This window comes from Gymnoscopelus microlampas, assembly GCF_963454915.1.
Source record: "Gymnoscopelus microlampas genome assembly, chromosome: 14".
NCBI lineage: Eukaryota > Metazoa > Chordata > Actinopteri > Myctophiformes > Myctophidae > Gymnoscopelus > Gymnoscopelus microlampas.
This window is the reverse complement of record NC_139951.1, coordinates 28,605,955-28,627,689: the sequence shown is the minus strand read 5'-3', so window position 1 is coordinate 28,627,689 and position 21,735 is coordinate 28,605,955. Positions and strand designations below refer to the sequence as shown.

At 42.0% G+C, this 21,735-nt stretch overlaps 1 protein-coding gene across 1 annotated transcript in view; it reads left to right on the top strand.

Moving 5' to 3' along the window:
• The window catches only part of ca10a (carbonic anhydrase Xa), a 230,465-nt gene that overhangs the window by 175,866 nt on the left and 32,864 nt on the right, over nt 1–21,735 (top strand). The window contains exon 4 of the mRNA XM_084078985.1: nt 21,200–21,385. Within this exon, the coding sequence (XP_083935111.1) occupies nt 21,200–21,385 (186 nt within the window). The remainder of the gene's footprint in view (nt 1–21,199; nt 21,386–21,735) is intronic.

Here is a 21,735-nt window from a genome sequence, read left to right as displayed (position 1 = left end):
GTTGTAATGACATTAGTATGGAGCAGGCTATGCCCCCCCCCCCCCAAACACACACACACACACACACACACACACACACACACACACACATCCCGATAGGACAAGACATAAAGTTAGTTAACCACTTTCACCCTGGCATCCGCATTTTGGTCTCGTAATTTTTTCACAATTATTTCTTTTTGATAATTGCTTTAGTCACTAGTTACTTTGCAGATATATATTACATTATAAAACATACATTAACCACTTTAGCCCTATTGCGACGTGTTGTGAGCTTGTAGATCTGCTATTTTCAAACATTTTAGTACTCTCACTTTTGGTACTTTAAGTACATTTTGATACCAATACTTTTGTACTTTTACTCAAGTAAATTTTGAATTCCGGACTTTTACTTACTAGAGTACTTCTACATTGCAGTATTGATACTTTTACTTAAGTAAAAGATAATTGCCGATCTACAAGCTTATAACGTTACGTTGCGAAGCGCGGTGAGCTTGTTGATCAGCTGATTTCACTATTTTGCGTCACAGCATCGTACAACGGAGTATAAACTAGAGCTTCAGTTGGCTAAATTTAATTATTTTCATGCGTCCTGCCCAGGGGTGGCATCGCCGTGGCTATAAGCCTCCCACCCCACCCCACCCCGGTCTAGAATCCAATCAGACTCAAGGCCCCAGGATACTCTCTGGTGTCTCCTTGTCACCATGTCCCTGTCAATTGAGATAAACACTTGAGGACAGCAGTGGACCCTCGCCACCAACTGTGTGCAGTTGGTGGAAGGTAAACTAAGTACTTTTACTCAAGTACTGTACTTACTCATTTTGAGGTACTTTTACTTTCCTTGCGTATTTTCTGACACTTTAATATACTTTTGCTTCACTAAATCTCAGAGCCAATTGTTTTGCTTTTTTTTTACCCCGCTACAATTATTTGACAGCCTTACTTTGCAGATTTGTATTATTATTACAAAACATATATTTTTGGACATTTTCTTATTAATGTGAGTACTTTTGCTTTGGCACTGTACGTATTTTGATGCGAATACTTTAGTTGTTGCTTTTACTTCAGTAAAAACATCCGAGTACTTCTTCCACCACTGCGTGTGTGTGTGTGTGTGTGTCTGTGTCTGTGTCTGTGTCTGTGTGTGTGTGTGTGTGTGTGTGTGTGTGTGTGTGTGTGTGTGTGTGTGTGTGTGTGTGTGTGTGTGTGTGTGTGTGTGTGTGTGGAAAACAGAAAAACCTCTCTCCCCTCGAAGTTTAAGCACGATTTGGCTCTAGCTCCCAGGATACAACAGCTCCATCCATGCATGTTATCTGAGTCGCCCTGGAGACTGGCCTGTCAGAGGCTGCAGTGGTACACATCTGGTGAACCAGAGAGAGAGAGGGGTAGGGGTGGGTGGGTGTGGGTGTGTGTGTGTGAGGGCCAAAAGACCCCACAAGTATAGTAGAACTGGAGAAATAGACATTTTGAGGACATTGTTCCTGGTTCTCACAAGAGAAAATGGTTATTTAATGGTTTTTAAAAAAATAGAGTTGGGCTTACAATTAGGAAAGCATTCAGTTTGGGGTTACGATTGGACGTTGAGGTAAGGTTTATGGTTTATACAAAAAAATAGGCCATCTATACGCACAGCGTGTCACGTTGCGGCGCGTTCGTTGTGGATCTGCTATTTTCGGGTTAGGTTTTAAGATGGCAAAAAATAAATGTATAAAATTGCCGTCCTAAAATGTTGATGTCTTCACGAGTATTGTAAGACATCAATCAGTGTGTGTGTGTGTGTGTGTGTGTATATGTGTTTGTATTACTATACAGTACTTGCGAGGACCAATTATAGTAGAATTTGAAGAAATATACATTGCCAGGACGGTTTTCCTGGTCCTCACAATGCAAATGGTTGTTTTATAGTTAAAAACATTTTTTTAGAGATACGTTAACAATCACAAAAACATTCAGGTTAGGATTAGACATTTAGAGGTTAGGTTTAGGGATTGGAATTAAGAGTTAAACATGATTTATACTTAGTGTCATGCACGAAAAACAGCTGATCTATAAGCTCACACACGACGCGTTGTGAGCTTATAGATCGGCTGTTTTTTCGCCTTTTGGTAAAAAAATATATTTATTTTTTAAATGGCATTCATAAAATGGCTGTCCTAAAGTGTTGATGTCCTCACAAGTATAGTAATACAAACGTGTGTGTGCGTGTGTGTGTGTGTGTGTGTGCGTGTGCATGTGTGCGCTCGTACTGTAGGTTGACAGTAACAAGTCGCCTGGTGCTCGGTGCTGCAGAGGGCCAACCGATGCGGGGATAAGTGTGCTGATGTTATACACACCAACAACATCAGCACATATTGTTTTTCTATAATGCAAGCTGCAAACTAGTACTGTACGCCACAACTCCCTAGAGACGTACAGGAGGTGATAATGTGGCTACAGCAAGAGTGTGAAAAGCGTAGCGTACCATAGAGATGGGATGGAATGTGGAGCAGCAACGCACAGTTACAACCAACCACAGAGTTACCGCAGTTATAGGAGTGGGCAGAAAATGCGTGGGTATACACGGATGAATCCTGTCCAAAGCCCATGCTGTGCTAAAAAGGAACATTCCCATGGGTTCCCCGGGACAGGAAATCACTAAATATTTTACATTGTGATGGTGCTCGAAGTGAAGGTGCCAAAAAGGAGCTGCCATGATTGGTACATCACATTAGGAGAGAGGCAATCGTGTGTGTGTGTGTGTGTGTGTGTGTGTGTGTGTGTGTGTGTGTGTGTGTGTGTGTGTGTGTGTGTGTGTGTGTGTGTGTGTGTGTGTGTGTGTGTGTGTGTGTGTGTGTGAGTGTGAGAGTGCGCGCGTGTGTGTTTGCATGCAATGCAAGTGTGATTTTCAACTGTACTTTTGAACTCTCTGGTTCCCTTGACAATTTACAGTATAACAGGGTCAAATGTAGACACACACACATCGAGTGAAAGGGTCGGTGTGTGCATTCCGATGACTCAGTTGCACGCCATGTGTCTCACACCAAAAATTGTCAATATACAAGCTCACAACCACGCCGCAATGCAACGTTTTGTGAGCTTGTAAATCGGCGGTTTAATTCAGACATAAAAGAGGGGGATGAGGGGGTGCAGAGTTAGAGAGAGGATGTGACTGTGTATGTGTGACACGGCCGGTCATTCATAGGGTGACATTAAGGTGACACAAAACAGAGGCTGTGTTTACCGTTTTCTGCACTCCCCACGTTTGTCACGCGAGGTTCTGGCTGGCTGTGTGTGTGTGTGTGTGTGTGTGTGTGTGTGTGTGTGTGCGTGTGCGTGCGTCACTGATTTAGCTTTATCCTGGTTTGGCGAGCGTGTCTCACTGGTTTAGTAGCAGCCTTGTAAGCCGAGGCGTCTAGGGGTATGTGCGTGCGTGCATGCGTGCGTGAGCATTTGTGTGTGGCCAGCTATGCATGTCCAAGTGCACGTAGGTGTCTGCATGTGAGCTTGAAATGCTTGCGTGGGAGTGTGAGTATATGTATGTGTTGTGCATGTCTGTGTGTATTTGTGTCCTTGTAGTGTGTTTTACTGGGATTGATTTCGGTGTTATTCACAGGAAGGTTTTAAAGGTTCAAAGCCCGCCTTGATGTTCCCACTGTGCACTCCCCCAAAAAGGAGACATTGACGTTTTACTTTCCAGTGTGTTGCTTGGAAATGAACAGTGAAAAAAAGGTTTGGGGATAGTTGTCAATAGGCTGGAAAAGGGAAGCAAACCCATCAAACTGCCAATATTTCACTTTAACAGAGAAGGCTATAAGAGATAGCCTACTATATTGTTCAATAATGCAAACCATTATATCGAACCAGGGTAAGCCACGGTGAGGTTATCGGTTCTCCTAACAGTTGCCAGATCAAGTATTTCTCTTTCACTTGGTCCTCAGGAACTCGGAAGGTCCAACTTTCCAGGTCCAATCAGAATTGTTGAAAGCATTCTTCTGACTTCTGAAAAACTGATGTCGATACGACTCCTCATTCATAAATCATTTGCAAAACAGCTATACGTTTTTCTTACATACTATCTTATAAAATAGAATGCATTATTAGGCATTGTAAATTAGGCTCTCTGACATAGTTCTTCTGTACAGTGGAGGGTTACATCACAACTCGGCAGGTTTTGTATTTCTCAGACTTAACAGCATTGTTTATTTGATTTGGTAAACATTGCCATTCCAGGATCATCATCATCATCATCTTTTTTTTTTTTGTCTTAAAATTTTTATCCCACGATTTTGTAACCCATTGTTTCACCCAGTGCCAATTGCCTATGTAATCCTGGGCGCTACTCTCCCTCTGCCAGCCGAGGGAGAGCCCAGAACTGAGTCTTCAATGCATGAGGAGCTAGCAAGCCGCTTCTTATCACCTGACAGGGGGGAGTTTCCCCGGTAGGTAGGACGTATCCCGTGGAATGTACTCATTATTCCCACCAGTTCCTTTCCCCTCCATCAGGCGTCCCTGCTGACCAGGGGGAGGCTACTGCCTCCCAGCCCAGGACCATGATTACTGCATGTTTTTTGTGAGGGTACCTACCCTAGGGCAGTGGTTCTCAAACTTTTTCATGTCAAGGACCCCCAAATTGACACTTATTACCCCACGGACCCCCATTACAAAAGATAAGCCAGGGACCCCAATAAGATAAGGTTTTTATGGCTCTCTAGCATTAATTTCATGGACCCCCAGTTTAACATGCATTAGGCTACGGACCCCCATTTAATGGCATTTATACCTCTGGGACCCAAATTCATATTGTAAAATCAATGTTAATTTAACTCTCAGAGTTACAGAACCATAAGGGTCCATTTGGTTCCTGTCCATCATTTAGCTGGGGACCCCCTGGAACCCTCTCAAGTACCCCTAGGGGTCCCCGGACCCCACTTTGAGAACCAATGCCCTAGGGGACACGGGGAGAACATGCAAACTCCACACAGAAAGTGGCTGTACATTTTCAATCACATCAAATCACGTCAGGTCCAAAGGTGGCTATTGTTAGCCTCGTCCATTAGGCATTGACAAGACGTGGCTGGTGGTGAGTGCCATTACTTCTAACACTACATAGATGTACTAACAAGATTACTTCAGTGCAGCCACCACCTGACGGGTCCCCATTGATTGACTGATTGATTAGCACTTCAAGTCAAGGCGACTCAATCGCTGCATCGCCCCACTATCTGTATCAGGGATTCGAGGGATACCGCTGGGGTATGGATCAGGCATTAGCGGCATGGTTAAGAGATATTGACCCGGGCCCGTTCAGTATGTGCTGCTCAGATCAGTGGTCACCGGCATTTAGGTGGGAACCAGAGAAGCCAGAGAAGTCCTGTTTTCCGCCGCTGTCTGAAAACTCACCTCTTCAGACTCTACCACAGGATTTCTCAAAAACATTGTCTTGCCAAAGATCCCCAAATTGGCTATATAGTATCTGGCCCTGTATTGCCCATCCATTGCAGAATGGCTTAGAAATAAAAAATATATCTCATAATGCCTCACATTGGGACACATTTAGAGCTTGCCTATCAGCTATTTTTGAAAACATAAAAGAGTTTTGATTGCTTTAGAATTTCTTTGACAATAATGACCAAAATAGGGATGCCAAATTAACTGGCACAATACTCTTATAAATTGAATTAGAATTGAATTCTTTATTTTCCTATCTTTTCCAATTAGCCCCTTTGGGCCCACTCAGGGGCCACTACCCCCCCACTTTGAAACCTGTGTTCTACCATAGCCCGTGGCACTCCTTATTTCTTGTACAACTTCTTGTTGCTTATTCTTTTATCAATGATATTTATACTATTCAGATATACAGTATGTTGGTTACTTGTTCACATGCTATGCATGTTATTTAGAGGGACACTGTTTGCTTTTAGATGCTGTTCGTTTGTTATTGTAAGTTATTTTGATAACATGGTGTTCAGACAGATGCTAGGTTTGATGGTTACCTAATATCTTAGTTACCTTACCGGTACTTACTTAATCATGCCTTTGCACCCAATTGACTTGACCTATTTAGTTTATTGACTAGGGTTCATACCACTTGCTCTGATCTTGCACTTTGTACGTCGCTCTGTATAAAGAGAGTCTGCTAAATGCCTTCATTCTAAATTAAGCAATGACCAGCATGTTGATGTCATGTTGACGTCGGTGACAGGGGGTGGCTGGAATTTCCGGAAGGGGGTTAGAATTCTAAGCATATCAATAATCAGGATGGAACTGCAGTTGGCAGTGTTGATTTCGTCGACTAAAACTATGACGAAAAATGTTCATCGACTACCTTTTTTCACTGACGAAAACGAAATAAAAAACAAAATAAATATAAGGTACGATGACTAAAACTAAGTCTAAATATATTGACAATTTTGTCAACAAATAAAAAATAGACTCAATTGTCAGGCAGGGACGAGTGGAGAAGAGATCCAGGAGAACTAAAAGACAAGTAATTTTATGCTTGGTTGCACTCAGGTGTTGCGCTCTGAAAATAGCAGATCTACAAGCTCACAACGCGTCGCGCTGCGGCACGTTGTGAGCTTGTAGATCAGCTATTTTCAGAATGCAACCAAGTGTAAAATCAACCATTACGACGCCATCAAGTCACCGCCAAAATACATTTTAGTCGACTAAATCATCTGTAGATTTAGTTGACTATAATCTTATGATATTTAGTCGACTACAACAAGACAAAGAGTAAAACATTTCAGATGGTTAGAATATGACTAAAACTAAATGGAATTGTATTCAAAAGACTATGACTAAAACAAAATTTGCTGTCAAAATCAACACTGGCAGTTGGTGCTTGTTGTAATATCAATACAGTACATCCATTCTCTTTTATGCTAAATCTGTAGTGGGAGTGTTATTGCATCCCAGTGTCAAGTTTTCAGTGCAACGACTAGAAAAACAAGCCTGCATCCAGTGTAGAACTAGGAACTCATTTGGGTGATTATTCCGGACTCCAGCAGGTCCCTGCGGTTTTTACACAGCCCAGATTCTGGCTCCACATGACTCGTATTGTTCTTGGACGCTGCACAAAACCCCAGGTAGCTGGTGTGTAGCATGGCATCAGAGGCCCTGTTGAAAAAGAATCTCTAATCAGGGACCGACTATAGAGGGTTGCGGTTGCACAGTAAGTGCTAATTTATCTCTGAGAGTGATTTTTCAAACTCTTAGAGTTGAATTAACACTGAGGATTTTACTGGGTAGTGTGTTGTAAATGCATTGCAGGATTACACTTTGTTTGAATCTCGCATCTATGTGCATTTTTAAGTGATTTTTTCAATCTGTCCAGAATGTTTGTGTTTGTGAATACCTTATGTGCGTGCACTGATGTGTGTTTGACATGCTTATGCATATGTTGCATATGGATTTCATTCAACACATTCTTGTGTGAATAACAGACTAATCTGGCAAAGAGAAAATGTTTCCCCATCATTAGGACTCCCCACAGTATAAGAGAAACGGCAATGACGCAGAAATAAATCATATATTTTGACCAATATTAAAATGTTGATACATATGCATCATCTTGTCATTTCATTTTCAGTGGAGAGTGTGCACTACTTTAACCCATTAAGACCTGGGACGCATCTGTGTCATTTTTAGATTTGAGCCAAAAAGCATTATTTTACACTTTGGCTATTCAAAAATAGCAGATCTACAAGCTCATAGCGCGGCACCGAGTGCCGCGCTATGAGCTTGTAGATCTGCTATTTTTGAAAAATCGAGAAAATGTGTGCAAATCTTTGAATATATATATTTTTAAAGCGAACATTTTTACCTCAAATCTTTGCTTCTGGGGGTCCCTGGAACAACAGATTTTGAGATGGGGGTCGGCGGCCAAATACATTTCATTTTGGGGGTCCTTGACATGAAAAAGTTTGAACACCACTGATATAGAAACATACGTTTTTTCAGAATACTGTCAGGAAGACATTTTGTAGAATCGGTCTCAGGTCTTGGGTTAAACTTCAGAGTGTTCCAGCTTCAGTTAAAAAGCATTTAACAAGAGCCTTTCCCCCATCTTCTCTAGCTTTTGTTCTCGCCTTTGTTTCAGTGGGTACACTCCAAGTCTTTTAATGGGCTGTTTTCGCGCTCTCCGTCCGTCAAGCTGAGTAGTGAAACTGCACCTCGTCTTTCATCAGCCTGTAGTTATTTCTGCCTCCTCCTTTAATTGTCTCACTTCTTTTTGTCAGCAGTCTTAAATGTACCTTTAGCTGCCCTTACTTCCCATTCGTTGCCCACAGAGAAGTGACTTGTTCTGCGGTTGAATATGAAAGAAAAGAGAAATCACTAAGAACATTCTAATCCAGATTATTTACTCTAGCACAGCCCAATCCCAGAACCCTCTGCTGTCCAGAGGCTTTACGCAACGTAGATCACAGGATTTTGAGCTTTGATACACAAGCCAGCCCTCGGCAAACTTAACACACGCGCGCACGCGCACACACAGGGAGTAAGTAAGTGATAATGATGGGGTAAATTCGTAGAACTTAGAGTTACTGCTGCGTTCTATAGAGGGCCTGGGGCCCAGTCAGATGGCTTCCCCCCTTTATGCAATCCCCAATGGATCAGTCCTTACCATAAAAAAGATAAATAAATCACAGCCAAGTACCCAGGAGCAGAGTGTCCTGTGTGGGAGGCCTTCCCTATTTTAAGACACGTTATGAGGCCAACGATTAGGATGGATGTCCTCTCCTCTCAAGCCTACATTTCTCCATCTCCATTTTATTCTCCTCATCTCCAGAAGAAGAAGTAGTGAATGCACTTTTCGTTCTTTTCTTTCTCTCTGAAGGCCAAGAATGACAACTGCACAAAGTTGCAACGACTCAAGACTGATTCACTTTAGTCTAATGTCATAATTGACAGATTATTGATCTCCTTTAACCCATTGAGGCCTGAGGTTCCGATTCTGCAAAATGTCTTCTAAATCCTAACGGTTTTCTGAAAAACGTATGTTTCCATGAACTTTTTCATGTCAAGGACCCCCAAAATGATATGTATTTGGCCGCGGACCCAAAATATTTTGTTCCAGGGACCCCCAGAAGCAAAGATTTGAGTTACAAATGTTTGCTTTAAAAATACATATATTCAAAGATTTGCACACATTTTCTTGATTTTTCAAAAATAGCCAAAGTGTAAAATAATGCTTTTTAGCTCAAAGCAAAAAAATGTCTTAATGGGTTAAGTTTGCAGGTGTGACATTGATTGCCTCCCTATGGTCATATTCCCCATATCAACATGACAGCCACTTGGAGAGTTCAGTCAGACAACTCTTTGATTGAAGTATGCGGTTCAATCAATAATATTTATTATTTATTAAATATCTAGCATAAATATCTAAAAGCATAAGTAGATATATGTTGCCGCTCTTTCTAAATTCATTAATTCCCTGTACATACGAAAAAGGTTTATACTAAATAAATGATTTGCAAAATAGATATTAAAGGGAATGAAATAGCAAGGGAGTCATATAGAAACAGAGCCCACGGGGGGAGGCTGGGGGATCGTGAAAAAAACTTCACAGCAGCAAGATGGCAGAGCAGTAACAAGCAGAATGAGCATAGATATAGAAACCTAGATACTGTACCTCATTGGCCTCTGCAGTTCATTGGAGCGACCCGTATCGAATACAAGGCTCTTCCGCAGGGGAAGCTGTCACTCAAAGTGACTACTGGCCAATCACAGTGCGTTGACTACTGGTCAATCACAGCGCGTCTTTTCCAGGACTTGTCAGAATCTAGTTGTCCCGCCCCCACCTGCCTCTGATTGGCCTACCGAACGCCCCCTTCTGTGATGCATGCTAGCCCTGCGGAAGCGGAAGCCCGAGATACAGACGCTTCAGAGCCGGAGGAGGCGTCTACCTTTATATGTCTATGAGAATGAGCATTAAGCAGGGCCGTTTAAATAGCCCGCCCCAATCAGATGCAGTGTGCATGTGACTGTTCGATCACCTGATCAGGAGTTGGCACTGCCTTGAGTTGTGTGCCTGAATTAGCTCTGCAGGCTTTGCATCATTAAAATGCCTGCCATATGAATATGGTCAATGGTTGCCAGTACACAGAGGAAACTAGCCAGCTGACCACTATATCATTCTCTGCAAAAGACAGTTTAAATTCCCTTAGTTTGGCCAGGCGTGTTTATTGCAGGTGAAACACTGGAACAAAATCAAGCTTGTAAGAAAACAGTATGCACGGTTGGATTGACTGCATATCCTGTACAGTAAGCTTGAAAGACATTATTGATGTGCAAATAAATGGCGCCATGTGTGTAAAGGCCTTTAGTATTTCTCACTTTCTAGAAATCTCAACGTGGAAAAAAAGGATGAGTTTGTTCATGTAACGTACACGGCGTGTGGTCATTTGTAGACACAGGTCTTTACTGAAGCACAGCAATGTTCAAACTCCTTGAGTTAAAGGTCCACTCCTGTGTGTGGTCGAGTTACTCTTCAGCTTTGTACTGGAAACAGAATAAACCATTAACAAGAAGTGTTAAGCTCAACAACACGGTGCACTCGGCTTGAAAAATAGCCTTTGCCTTCCCTACCCCGCCGCAGGTCTGCTGTCGGAGCAGGTGGAGGGAGCAGTGGTGTGAATCTTGACCTTATAGCAGGAAGATAAGATACACTACTGCTGTATATCAGTGGGCAGCATCTCTCATGCAAGCAGACGCATGTGGTTTACGCTTGTAGCCAACTCTCACAATAAAGTAGGCGACAGGCAGCAGCCCCGCAGTCGCACACACCGAGCGCGTAGCATCAGAACGGCCTCCAGAATTCCCACAGTGAGCCGTGAGCTGCCAAAGAATTATGACGCTAATTGAATTGAAACCTGACCTCTCTTCTCCTCGGCGCCCACACCCTCCCCTGATGGGTGACAGGGTGTGTTTAAGTGTTCAGCTTGCTACCTGGGGAGGGAAAGCTGCTCCCCCTCACTCACTCCCACCCCCTACCCCACATGAGCGAGCGAGCGTGCATGCACACGCACACACACACACACACGCACACACACACACACACACACACACACACACACACACACACACGTATGCCTCATATCTCAGTGTGTGCCTAAACGTTTCCTTGTTTCGCTTCAAGGATTATTGTTGCTTAAAGTGTGTGTGCAGGTGTGTGTGTGTGTGTGTGTGTGTGTGCATTCCACATACTGTACACCTTAGTGCCTTTGTCAATACCTTGGTGACATGGCATGGCAAGAAAACAGATGGCATTTTGGGAGGGGGGTCCAGACGTGCCATTTCTCTGCCGTGCCCCCATGGCGCTGTCATCTCGCTGGCATGACCGGCATCTTAATCAGGGTCTTAATGAACGTGCGCTTCACACCTGCACACTGTCACTGGGCCAGCACACTGCAAGCTGATGAACATAGAGCCAGCCCGGGTCCCAGCGGGGCCTCTATCTGCACTTGTGTCCATTATGTAACTTAAGACAGGGTCGAGAAGAGAGAACTATTGAGAAGAAACCTTGATTGAGAAGGGAGTCGGTACGAAGCGAGAGTGTTTACTGTCAGACAGGGAAATAATGACTCCTATGTCATGTGTTATCATCCATATTCATGGATCATACATTACCGTATGTTTTTCTCCGTGACTTGGTGGGCCATGTGCCACACTGCTTATTCCTCAGTGAGAACCATAGAGACTTTAATGAGTCTAGAGTCTACTGTAGTTCTTCTATAGTTCATAGCATGTGAACAGATGGAGAATTAGAGTCACGGTGCGTACGGCTCCACACTATGTGAATATTATTACAGCTTCATCAGTTAAGATTGTCCGGCGGCCATCTGTTTAATCCTCGCTCTAACTCTTCTTCCTGACATCCATAGCTGACTGTATATCACTGGTTGTGTATTAGCAGTCTCAGCAGGTGTGTATAGGCTATAATGTATTCTGCATTATGGCTTTAAATCAATATCAGCTCTTAGATAGATATCAACTCTTATCATAAATACCGCATACATATGCAGAGTCGGTCCAATTCTTTGCTTTTAGTTTTTTATGTTAAGAGTCAGGTCCACTGTGACCCTTTGTTCTAAGCACATGCTTACCCGTCAATAGCATCAAATATTTATCATCATACCTGTCTGCCAAAGCTATAGGCTGTCTTTGTCTTTCTGGCCCAGAGGTATATAAGCAAAACATTGTCAGGAAAGCCTGGAATCCAGAGAAAAGTCAGTTCTTTTTCTTGTCTCTACATAACCTTGCAAACGCCAACAGAACTCCTGAAATCCTGCCACTGTCTGGAATTGAACCATCCTTCCTACCTCAAGTTATTTCCCCAGCTGAGCCATTGTCTAATATTTTGATTGCAATCCATTGCTCAGAGGCTCATCATGCAGCCTCCGCTTGCCCACTGTGGTCCTTTGATTTCCAACAGCGGTTTACAGACAGCTAATCTGCCGTGTTGGCTAACGGACTGCCAGAGGAGGTGTCGACCGTGGCAGCAAAATGACAAAGACGATGATGAGCTCAATGGCGAGCGGGGGTGTTGGAATCAGACAGGAGCTCATGAGACGGGCGAGAGGAGGTGACCACCGATCATCGAGTAATTAGCAGTGGTGGAAAGTAACTAAGTACGTGTACTCGAGTACTGTACTTAAGTTACAGTTTTGAGGAATTATTACTTTACTGGAGTATTTCCCATTTTCAATACTTTTTACTTCTACTCCACTACACCTCAGAGAAAATGTTGTACTTTTACTCCGCTACAATTATTTGAAAATTTGAGTTACTAGTCACTTTGCAGATATAGATTATTATATTATAAAACATACATTAACCACTTTAGTCCTATTTTATACCTAGGCTATAGGCCGATCTACAAGCTCACAACGCGATGCGACGCGTTGTGAGCTTGAAGATCGGCTATTTTCAAACATTTTAGTACTTTTACTTTTGGTACTTTAAGTACATTGTGATACCAATACTTCTGTTCTGTACTTTTACTCAAGAAAATGTTGGATTCCGAACTTTTACTTGTAACAGAGTACTTCTACATTGCAGTATTGATACTTTTACTTAAGTAAAACATTTGAGTACTTTTTTCCACCACTGGTAATTAGGGTAACTGCAGTGGAACACACAGCGGAGATGAGCACATCCAGTACGGGTAGAGTAGAAGAAAAGTAGAGGAGAGCAATAAAGCATGACTGGAAAAAGAGAAAGTACTGGGAAATAGGGGAGGAAAGCAGCATGAGGGAAGGATGAAAGAGCCATAGCGAGATCTTTTGGGGAATGATGTAATCAAGTTTTTCATTTTTCTTTTTATCCCAATGTACCACTACGCCTCCCAGTAATTACATTTAACATGTCCCAGTGTATTTCGTTCAGAAGATGAACTGCAACTACAATTAATAACATGCAGTTGTTGCTCTGTGTGTGCTTGTATATATATTTTTTTATTGCCAATTTACCCTTGCAACAAATATCATACAAACACAATGAACAGTATAAAAAAGACAAAACACGACAGCAACAAAAAATTGTCCCCACAAATAATAGGCTATAAGGATATATATTACAATAATGAATGAGAAAAATAGATAAAACAAACCAACAAGGAAGTAGCGCTCCGTGGAACACACATCTCCACATGGCCTGCTTATGGCTGTGTTAAGTCGTGGGTCACAGCTGTCAGGACTTTTTTTTGCAGTTGAGCTTTTCGCATTTGTGGCATCGTCATTAAGTGAAAGTGCTTTTGGAGGTGTGCTCTATAGAGGCCCCTCAATGTTTAATAAGATTGATTGGTTCATTGGTTAATCAACATTATTATGTCGTGAGTGAGGCATTTTTGGGAAAGTTGAATACGCTTTTGTGGCAATCTTGTACAGTCTCCTCAAAGATTTTCAATTCAATTGGTAACATTCTACAGGTCAGGACCGTGCATTCCATGTGCATGTACTGTCCATCCATCCATCCATCTTCAAACGCTTACCCAGAATCGGGTCGCGGGGTCCAGCAGAGAGCTCCAGACTTCCCTTTCCTGAGCTACATTAGCTATTTCCTCCAGGGGGATCTCGAGGCGTTCCAAGGGCCAGTGTGGAGATGTAATCCCTCCATCTGGTCCTGGATCGCCAGGGGGTCTCCTCCCAGTGGGATGTGAAGTGAGGACCTCCCTAGGGAGACGCTTGGGAAGCATCCCTACTAGATGCCCGAACCACTTAAGCTGGCTCCTTTCCAAGTGAAGGAGCAGGATGTCCGGGGGGCTGGTATTGTGCCACCATGAGTGTCTTTCTTGGCCTACTGGCTGTTTGTACAAAACGTTTAACACTGATCAGTCTAGCAGTATGCGAGATTATCTCCTCACACAGACACACAGGGGCGAAAACATAATCTTCACCCCTGGCCTTCGGCCTGGCGGAGATTATAAATAAATAAATGAATGAAGGTGGAGTTATGAAAAGTTAATTGTATATGATGGTGGTAATAAGGCAGTAAAGCATAAGTCAGATAAGAGCTAGAGAGACCATTCAGGCTCTGTTATACAAGGGTGGCCTTGTCAATCCAGGGAGGGTGTCATCGGCATATAGCATCACTTTATGTATGGACTTGCCTATCTGAATACCAGTGAATTCAGGGTCTGTATGTATGTATGGCTGCCACTAATTGCTCGAGCGCCAGCGTGAACCAGCCTTGTCATCTGCCTCTGCCAAGCTCAAATGATTGTGAAATAACATCATTAGTTAAAACTGATGCTCTAGGGTAGTTGTAAAAAAGATTGATCGAGCTGATAAATTTAGTGCTAACCCCAAAGCTCTCCAGGGGGGAGAAAAGGTACCGCCATTCGATGCTGTTGAATGCCTTGTCCACAGCCAAGGTGAGAGCCGCAGCGGGACAGTCATTATTATGTGAAGCCCGCCTAATATTAATCAGGCACCTGAAGTTATCAGCTGAGCTACAAGTTTGAATGAAGAATACTTGATCTAGGTGTCAGAAATGATTTTGATGTTTGCAATAATTGTACTTTCATACCCAAACAAGCTAATTGTCCTATAGCTTATGCAATCTACGTTTGTATTTTTCCATGGGAACCCCAGGACGAGTAGCTGTTACCATTTGTAATGGGGATCTTAATAATATAATCTAATATTTAAGAGTAACCTCCATTAAATTGCATGCAGTTACTGTACATGCCTCCAGCCTAAACAGCCTTCTATGTCATTTAACTGCTATTGCTTCATAATAAGTTCAAGTACCCTAAAGTGTGCTCTAAAATCATGATGACGCGGGAGACGTTTCGAAAAACATCCTTTGAAATATTATAATATCATTATTCTCCCACATCAAAATTTAACAAGATAAACATGGAAAAACATTATGCTTCCAGCATTTGGAGAAAAGCATTCGCTTTCATTGTTCAAAGTTCAATGAGGCACTTGTAATGAAAAATGTACCATCATCACTGCTAAAAACATGGCCTTGCCTTCACCATCCTTTTCTAATGAGATTAACACGAGGGGGATTTTTCATCATGCTACATTAAAATATCTCAACGCCTCTGGAGCAGTGTCTGCTTGCTTCCTTTCTTCAACATCCAGCAATTTAGGGAATTATTCAGAGGGGAACAGCATAATACTGTATGGATTTTGTGAGCACTTCGGCAGTGTTGGTGGCTTTAGTTCGGCAACTAACCATTATTTTCTATGTGCAAAGGTTCCATTTAACGACAACGTTTTAAATCTAATGGTTGCTCTTTAATACTGTACACTGTGTTCAGTTCTGTTCATATTTGCTCATATGACTTGTTATTTGATATACAGTATGTTTCAATCTCAAAATTTTTGCCAGTTAGCAGAGTGTGTGTGTGTGTGTGTGTGTGTGTGTGTGTGTGTGTGTGTGTGTGTGTGTGTGTGTGTGTGTGTGTGTGTGTGTGTGTGTGTGTGTGTGTGTGTGTGTGTGTGTGTGTGTGTGTGTGTGTGTGCGCGCGCGCCCGCACGTGTGCCTGTGCGTGCCTGCGTGCGATACATAGTAGGCCTATATAACTTTCTGTTTCCTTCTCTATATTTAAAGCCCCACACAAACCAACTTTATTTCCTGCTTTTCCCTAAACGTTTCTCACCATACCGTACTGTATGATTGTTGGTTACCGTTGTGGCAACTAGGTAGTTGCCACAAAAGTGACCACAGTGGTGCCTCAAAGCATGGCTTTAAAATCATATAAATACACATCCAAAACAGCAGAGTGAGCATACGACAACCAGCTATCCAGCCACAGCGCAAACATCCCTCTGGACAATGGGATCGGCGTAAACATACTGTACATTACTTTTTAGCCAAATAACATTTCAAGAGGGGATTACAATGTTGATTACAACGCACTCATACTTCACTTATTTGGTTGATGTTGCCTCTGGAATCAATGTATAGAACTAACTACTGGCACATGTAAACATTCAACAGCCGGAAAATGCACACCAAAATACTGAAGGGGGGCTTTAACTTCTTTATGTTTTCCAGTCAGTTCTCTACCCACACCTTCGCTGTCCTCCTTATCCTCTATATCTGCAAACCATGATGAAAAAGTGGCACCCTTGTCTTTTAACCCATTAATACCTGGAACGCATCTGTGTCACTTTAGGTTTCTTTGGCTATTCAAAAATAGCAGATATACAAGTTCATAGCGCGGCACCGAGTGCCGCGCTATGAACTTGTAAATCTGCTATTTTTGAAAAATCGTGAAAATATTTTTTTAATATATTTTTCCGAAAAACTGTTAGGATTTAGAAAATGTTTAGAAGCGGCCTCAGGTCTTAATGGGTTAATCAAATACGTTATGCTTAGGCCATGATTCAGTGATTTCAGCTGCAGGCCTGCATAGATCATATTAAAAACCATCTGATGCTTGCTAAAGCGTGCACAAATTTCACAGCCTCTGTCTAATGTATTCACTTAGATTATCTCCTTTTCTGCTATTTGCTTTGCTTAAGGTGCAAGATGTCAGGTGCTGCCTATGACAAATTAACAAATTTTTTTGCTTAGGTGTGAACGTTTTATTTCAGCTCAAAACCATTATATATAAATATACGTATATTTAACCATGTATTAGTTAATGTAGGCGGTGGAATTAGCCATGAGATTAGATATCGCAATTTAAGAGCTGATACAGAGTTCTTTATTGTAAGGCTGATGTGAGCTCGTTTGCTGTATTGATCCGTGCGCATGGTAATGATCGTCATGTTTTCTCATTATTTCTGTATTGCTTCCATTTCCTACAGTATTACTGTATGACACCCTTATAGTGCCAAAGCCATATAACAGTCATCTTTTTATGACTTCTTTACTTTCATTAAGCCATTACCCTATTGTCCTAGTGTCTCCCTCCATAATTGTGGTATTATTTTTATTTTTTTTAAGGTCTCGACCGGGAGCGTGAAGAAAATGTGTCAGTGAATATTTTGAACTTTACTTTGTTACATTACATGCGTAATAATAACATTCTGTGTGGCTATTTTATAAATATATTTGCATGCATGCCCAAAATGGGAACATCAGTGGTTCAGCTTCTATGAACAAATTAATAATATGCTCATGCACCTTGAACAAAATGAGTTGTTTTGGTGGGAGATGGACAGTAGCAGAGGTGATTAAATATTGTATGGTTTGGAGATAAATCTCAAAGTGCAGGACTTTGTAATTTGCGTGAAGATAAAAATCTAGTGAAGACTCCCACGTATGCTTGGTTTATTCTTGCTCTCCTTCTTGTTCTCTACATATTTCACTCTAGTCTCTCTTGAAGGATTTCTCTTGTATCGCTCTCTCCCTCATTTAAATGTTTACAGATCTTTTTCTCAACTTTTTCAGCTCATTTCTCCTCCTGATTCATGTTCTGTCCAATGCTGAGGGTACGGTGTAATCGGAGAACAAATGCACACACACACACACGCACACGCACACGCACAAACAGCGGATTGCGGTGAAGTCTATTCACGTGAGATCTATTAAAACATCATAAGGTTGCTGCATGCTTATACTGATCTGCGATGCTTGTGTTTTTACCTGATTTAGGTGACTTCTGCTGTGTTAACGTGATGCATCCTGATGTGTAGTGCTCGTATTGGAGCCACTCAGAAGTGTTCTAGTGTGTGTGTCACTGTGCATTTGTCTTTGAAACGGGTCAATTTTTACACTCTCAGAGTTAGATGAACACTCCGGATTTTACAGTGTAGTTATGCCTATTGTATGGACTGTCAAATAGTACTTCCTGTATAATCAACTGGTATAAGGTCTGGTTTATACTTGGTTGTGTGCCCGTGACACACCCCTGAAATAGCAGATCTACAAGCTCACACCACATTGTGAGCTTGTAGATTGCCTATTTTTGACATGGGTTTAGGCACTGCTAAACCCATAGAGCCCCGTTAGAGGGCGGAGCCTACTGTATGTGAAATGACACTGAGAAGGCATACAGGGAGCGTGCCCCAATTGTCGGGGTAAAGAGATCAAAGTGCACCAAGGCATTTACTTGTGAGTTTTCGAATGCATTAATTCAACTGAATGCTTAGATGTGAGATATGTTTGACAGCTCTGTGACTTTGTTGTTGATTATAGCAGACCCAGGTTTTTCGGCAGCACAATATGTAAGTGAAGGACAGATCTTTGGTTACATTTACTCTAAGCAAGCACTTTTTTTCTGAGATGTACAGTATTCACAACAAGGAATGCAAATATAATCTAATCTCTCTTGTAGCAATTACTTTAATGCTATAGCTCATATACCACTAGTGTTGAGATCCAAAGAATAAATGGAAGAGATACATGCACAGTTGAATAAGAATGCCTTTATTTTATTTTCATTATTTCCACTACGTTGACTTTTTCCGTTAGGTGTAGGAACATTAAATGTAAAATGAGTGAGTTCTATTACAGTGGTGGGGGTGTTATTCATCTTTCATTATCTTCCAAGACGACTCCAGTGCCCATCAACTGTATTGGATGTGCACTTCCAGCTCCTGTGATTTGGAATTATTATTTCAAGTGAATTATTGAAAAAATGGCATTCTTTGTGCTGAAATCATTTTGGCTAAAAAAAAAAGAAGAAAGAAAGAAAGTAAGAAAGGAAAAAGCTTAGGCTTGCAAAATCACTCTCTTTAAATCGCTTCTTACGTTTTTATTTCTCACTGCACTTTATACTTACCGTCATCATTGATCGTCTCTTCGTTCTGTTCGTTGTATGTTTGTATGCATATGTACATGTGTGTTATATTTTACATATATATACTGTATATTTATACTTTGCGATTCACCAACTCCTGGATTGCTGCCCTCCTATCCAGCATCAGCAGGGTCTTGAGCACTGCAGTGTTGCAGGCCCCTCTGTCGTGCCTTAATGTGTCTAGGTGGTGCGCGTCGTTTCACTCCTAGTAGCTAGTTTATATATTTATTTCAGAAACGAGCAACATTTGTGTGATGAGGATCGCTTTACTTCCCTTTAGTCTGTTGCTTTATTTTGAACTGGTTCAATGTCCACGATGTGTTTTGGCATTAATGATCTGAGAAGATGAAAGAATTGCCAATTATAAAAGAGAAATAATGTACAGGGTTGAATGTATGGGCTCTCTCTCTCTCTCTCTCTCTCTCTCTCTCTCTATCTTTGCCTGTTTGGTGTCTCCATTTCACAGTGCGCATTTGCTTTCCTCGCTTCCATCACACACCAACCTCACTTCACTATACTATAGCCTTGCTTTTCAGCTAGCCTCTAGCCATTTACTCCGCTATGGGCAATCAGGCTGAACAAGATCCTGGCTAAAGAAAAAAAAAAGTGTCATCTTATGCACAGATTGTGCAGTGTTTGCAGTACGCCGTACGAGTGCGAAACATTGGATCTGGTTCAGGGAGATGGGGCGAGAGCCACTCAATATGCAGCCTCTTTGTTCTCTTTTTTTCCCTTCCATGTCTCATAATCATCTTTGAGGTACCTAATCCTGTGTGTTTGCATCGCCGCATAATTTTATCCTCCCCGACACACAGGGGGGGTCCTTCGTTACGAGGGGGGGGGGCCTGTGCATTCTTTCTCATGCATTAGAAAAAAACTCACAATAACAAAGGGTCCTCAGACCCGCTCAAGACCTCATGAATAATGGTCCTCAAGGAGGTCTTGAAGGGGGCTGAGATTTTTTTCTTGGCCTCCCCTCGTCAGGAAAACCTTAAAGGGCTGCTCACAGTCTTTGCTCTAACGATTCGGCTTCCGCTATACTCGATCCAACTCATCTCTGTCTCTCTCCCTCTTTCTCTCTCTCGCTCGCTCACTCGCTTGCTCGCTCATACACTCGCTCACTCTCCCTTCAAATCATTGATTTTTCAGAGGTTGTATAAAATATTTACAATGTGTGGGCAGAGTTCTTTCTCTGGGAATTTAGAGGGGGGAAAATCATTTTGAAAGTGAGTGGTAAAAGGGATGAGGGAGAAAGAGAGGAGGGAGTGGAAAGAGAGAGAGACACAGTGAGAGAGAGACGGAGAGAATTTATAAAGAGACAGATAAGAGCCATAGAAGCCCACCCGAATTCATGCCTTGAATATCAATGATCCACTTTGAAAACTGTTCCTAAATATAAATAAATAAACAGAGCCACTGATAAAGGTTGTTATTCAGCGCTCTTGTATCACCACATTGTACCCGTATAACGTCAGATCATATTGATTTGTGCACAGATTCTGACAGTTTTCAGGCTTTGAAGGTAAACGCCTCCACAGCTTTTTTTTGTTGTTGTTGTTGTTGTTGTTCATCTTTACCTTTCCTCTCACTCAAACCTTTGACTCACGCTCTTATTTATTTGTGTGTCGTTGCATCTTATAACGTTGTCTCTCTCACTTACTGTAGGCGTTTGGGTGCTTAATAAATAAAGACCTCCAGACTTAAGGAACACACCTAAAACAAAGGCTCCTTTTCCAAAGCAGTCAGAACACTTCAGAATGATCTCTCCTCTCGTTGCCAAGACGAAAGAAAGCTAAAGTTGTATCAAAGGGATGTTGGTCTGTCCCGTGTCGATGTGGGTATTCTTCAATGAATCTCAATCTGGGCAAATTGTCTTTGTTCAGGCAATTCCATTGTTATGCTGTGGAGGCTTGGAAAAATGTTATCTTGTAGATGTGCTATTTTGAATATAGGGACGCCAGATTGAAAGTGGTTAACTCCAAATTCCATCTACTGTCTTCCCTTTTACAGGTGGGAGGGACAATGTACAACACAGGCCGCCATGTCTCTCTGCGACTGGACAAGGAACATCTGGTGAACATTTCCGGTGGGCCAATGACATACAGCCATCGCCTGGAGGAGATTCGGCTACACTTTGGCAGTGAGGACGGCCAGGGCTCTGAACACCTGCTCAATGGACAGGCCTTCTCTGGAGAGGTCAGTAGCTGGAATTTTTTTAAATTCGATCTGAGATTCTGTCACATATTCCATGAAAAGACAAATGTTGTCCATCTAAAAAATGTAATCAGTTTAAGCTGGTCAGTTTATTTGCTGAGTTTATTAGTTTTATCAATAACTTCAATTTCTGGCAATAACTTGGATAAATGATTAGAGTAGATGGCACTTCATTGATCCCTGGGGTGGATCAATAAAGTGTTGCATTGTAGTCAAGATATTGCAAAAGGTCCATACTGTAGGTGACACACTGTACACACAGACACTGTACAGTGACAAGCAGTCACTGAATGTACAGTTTCTACATGTAATAATAAGTATTGCTAATATGA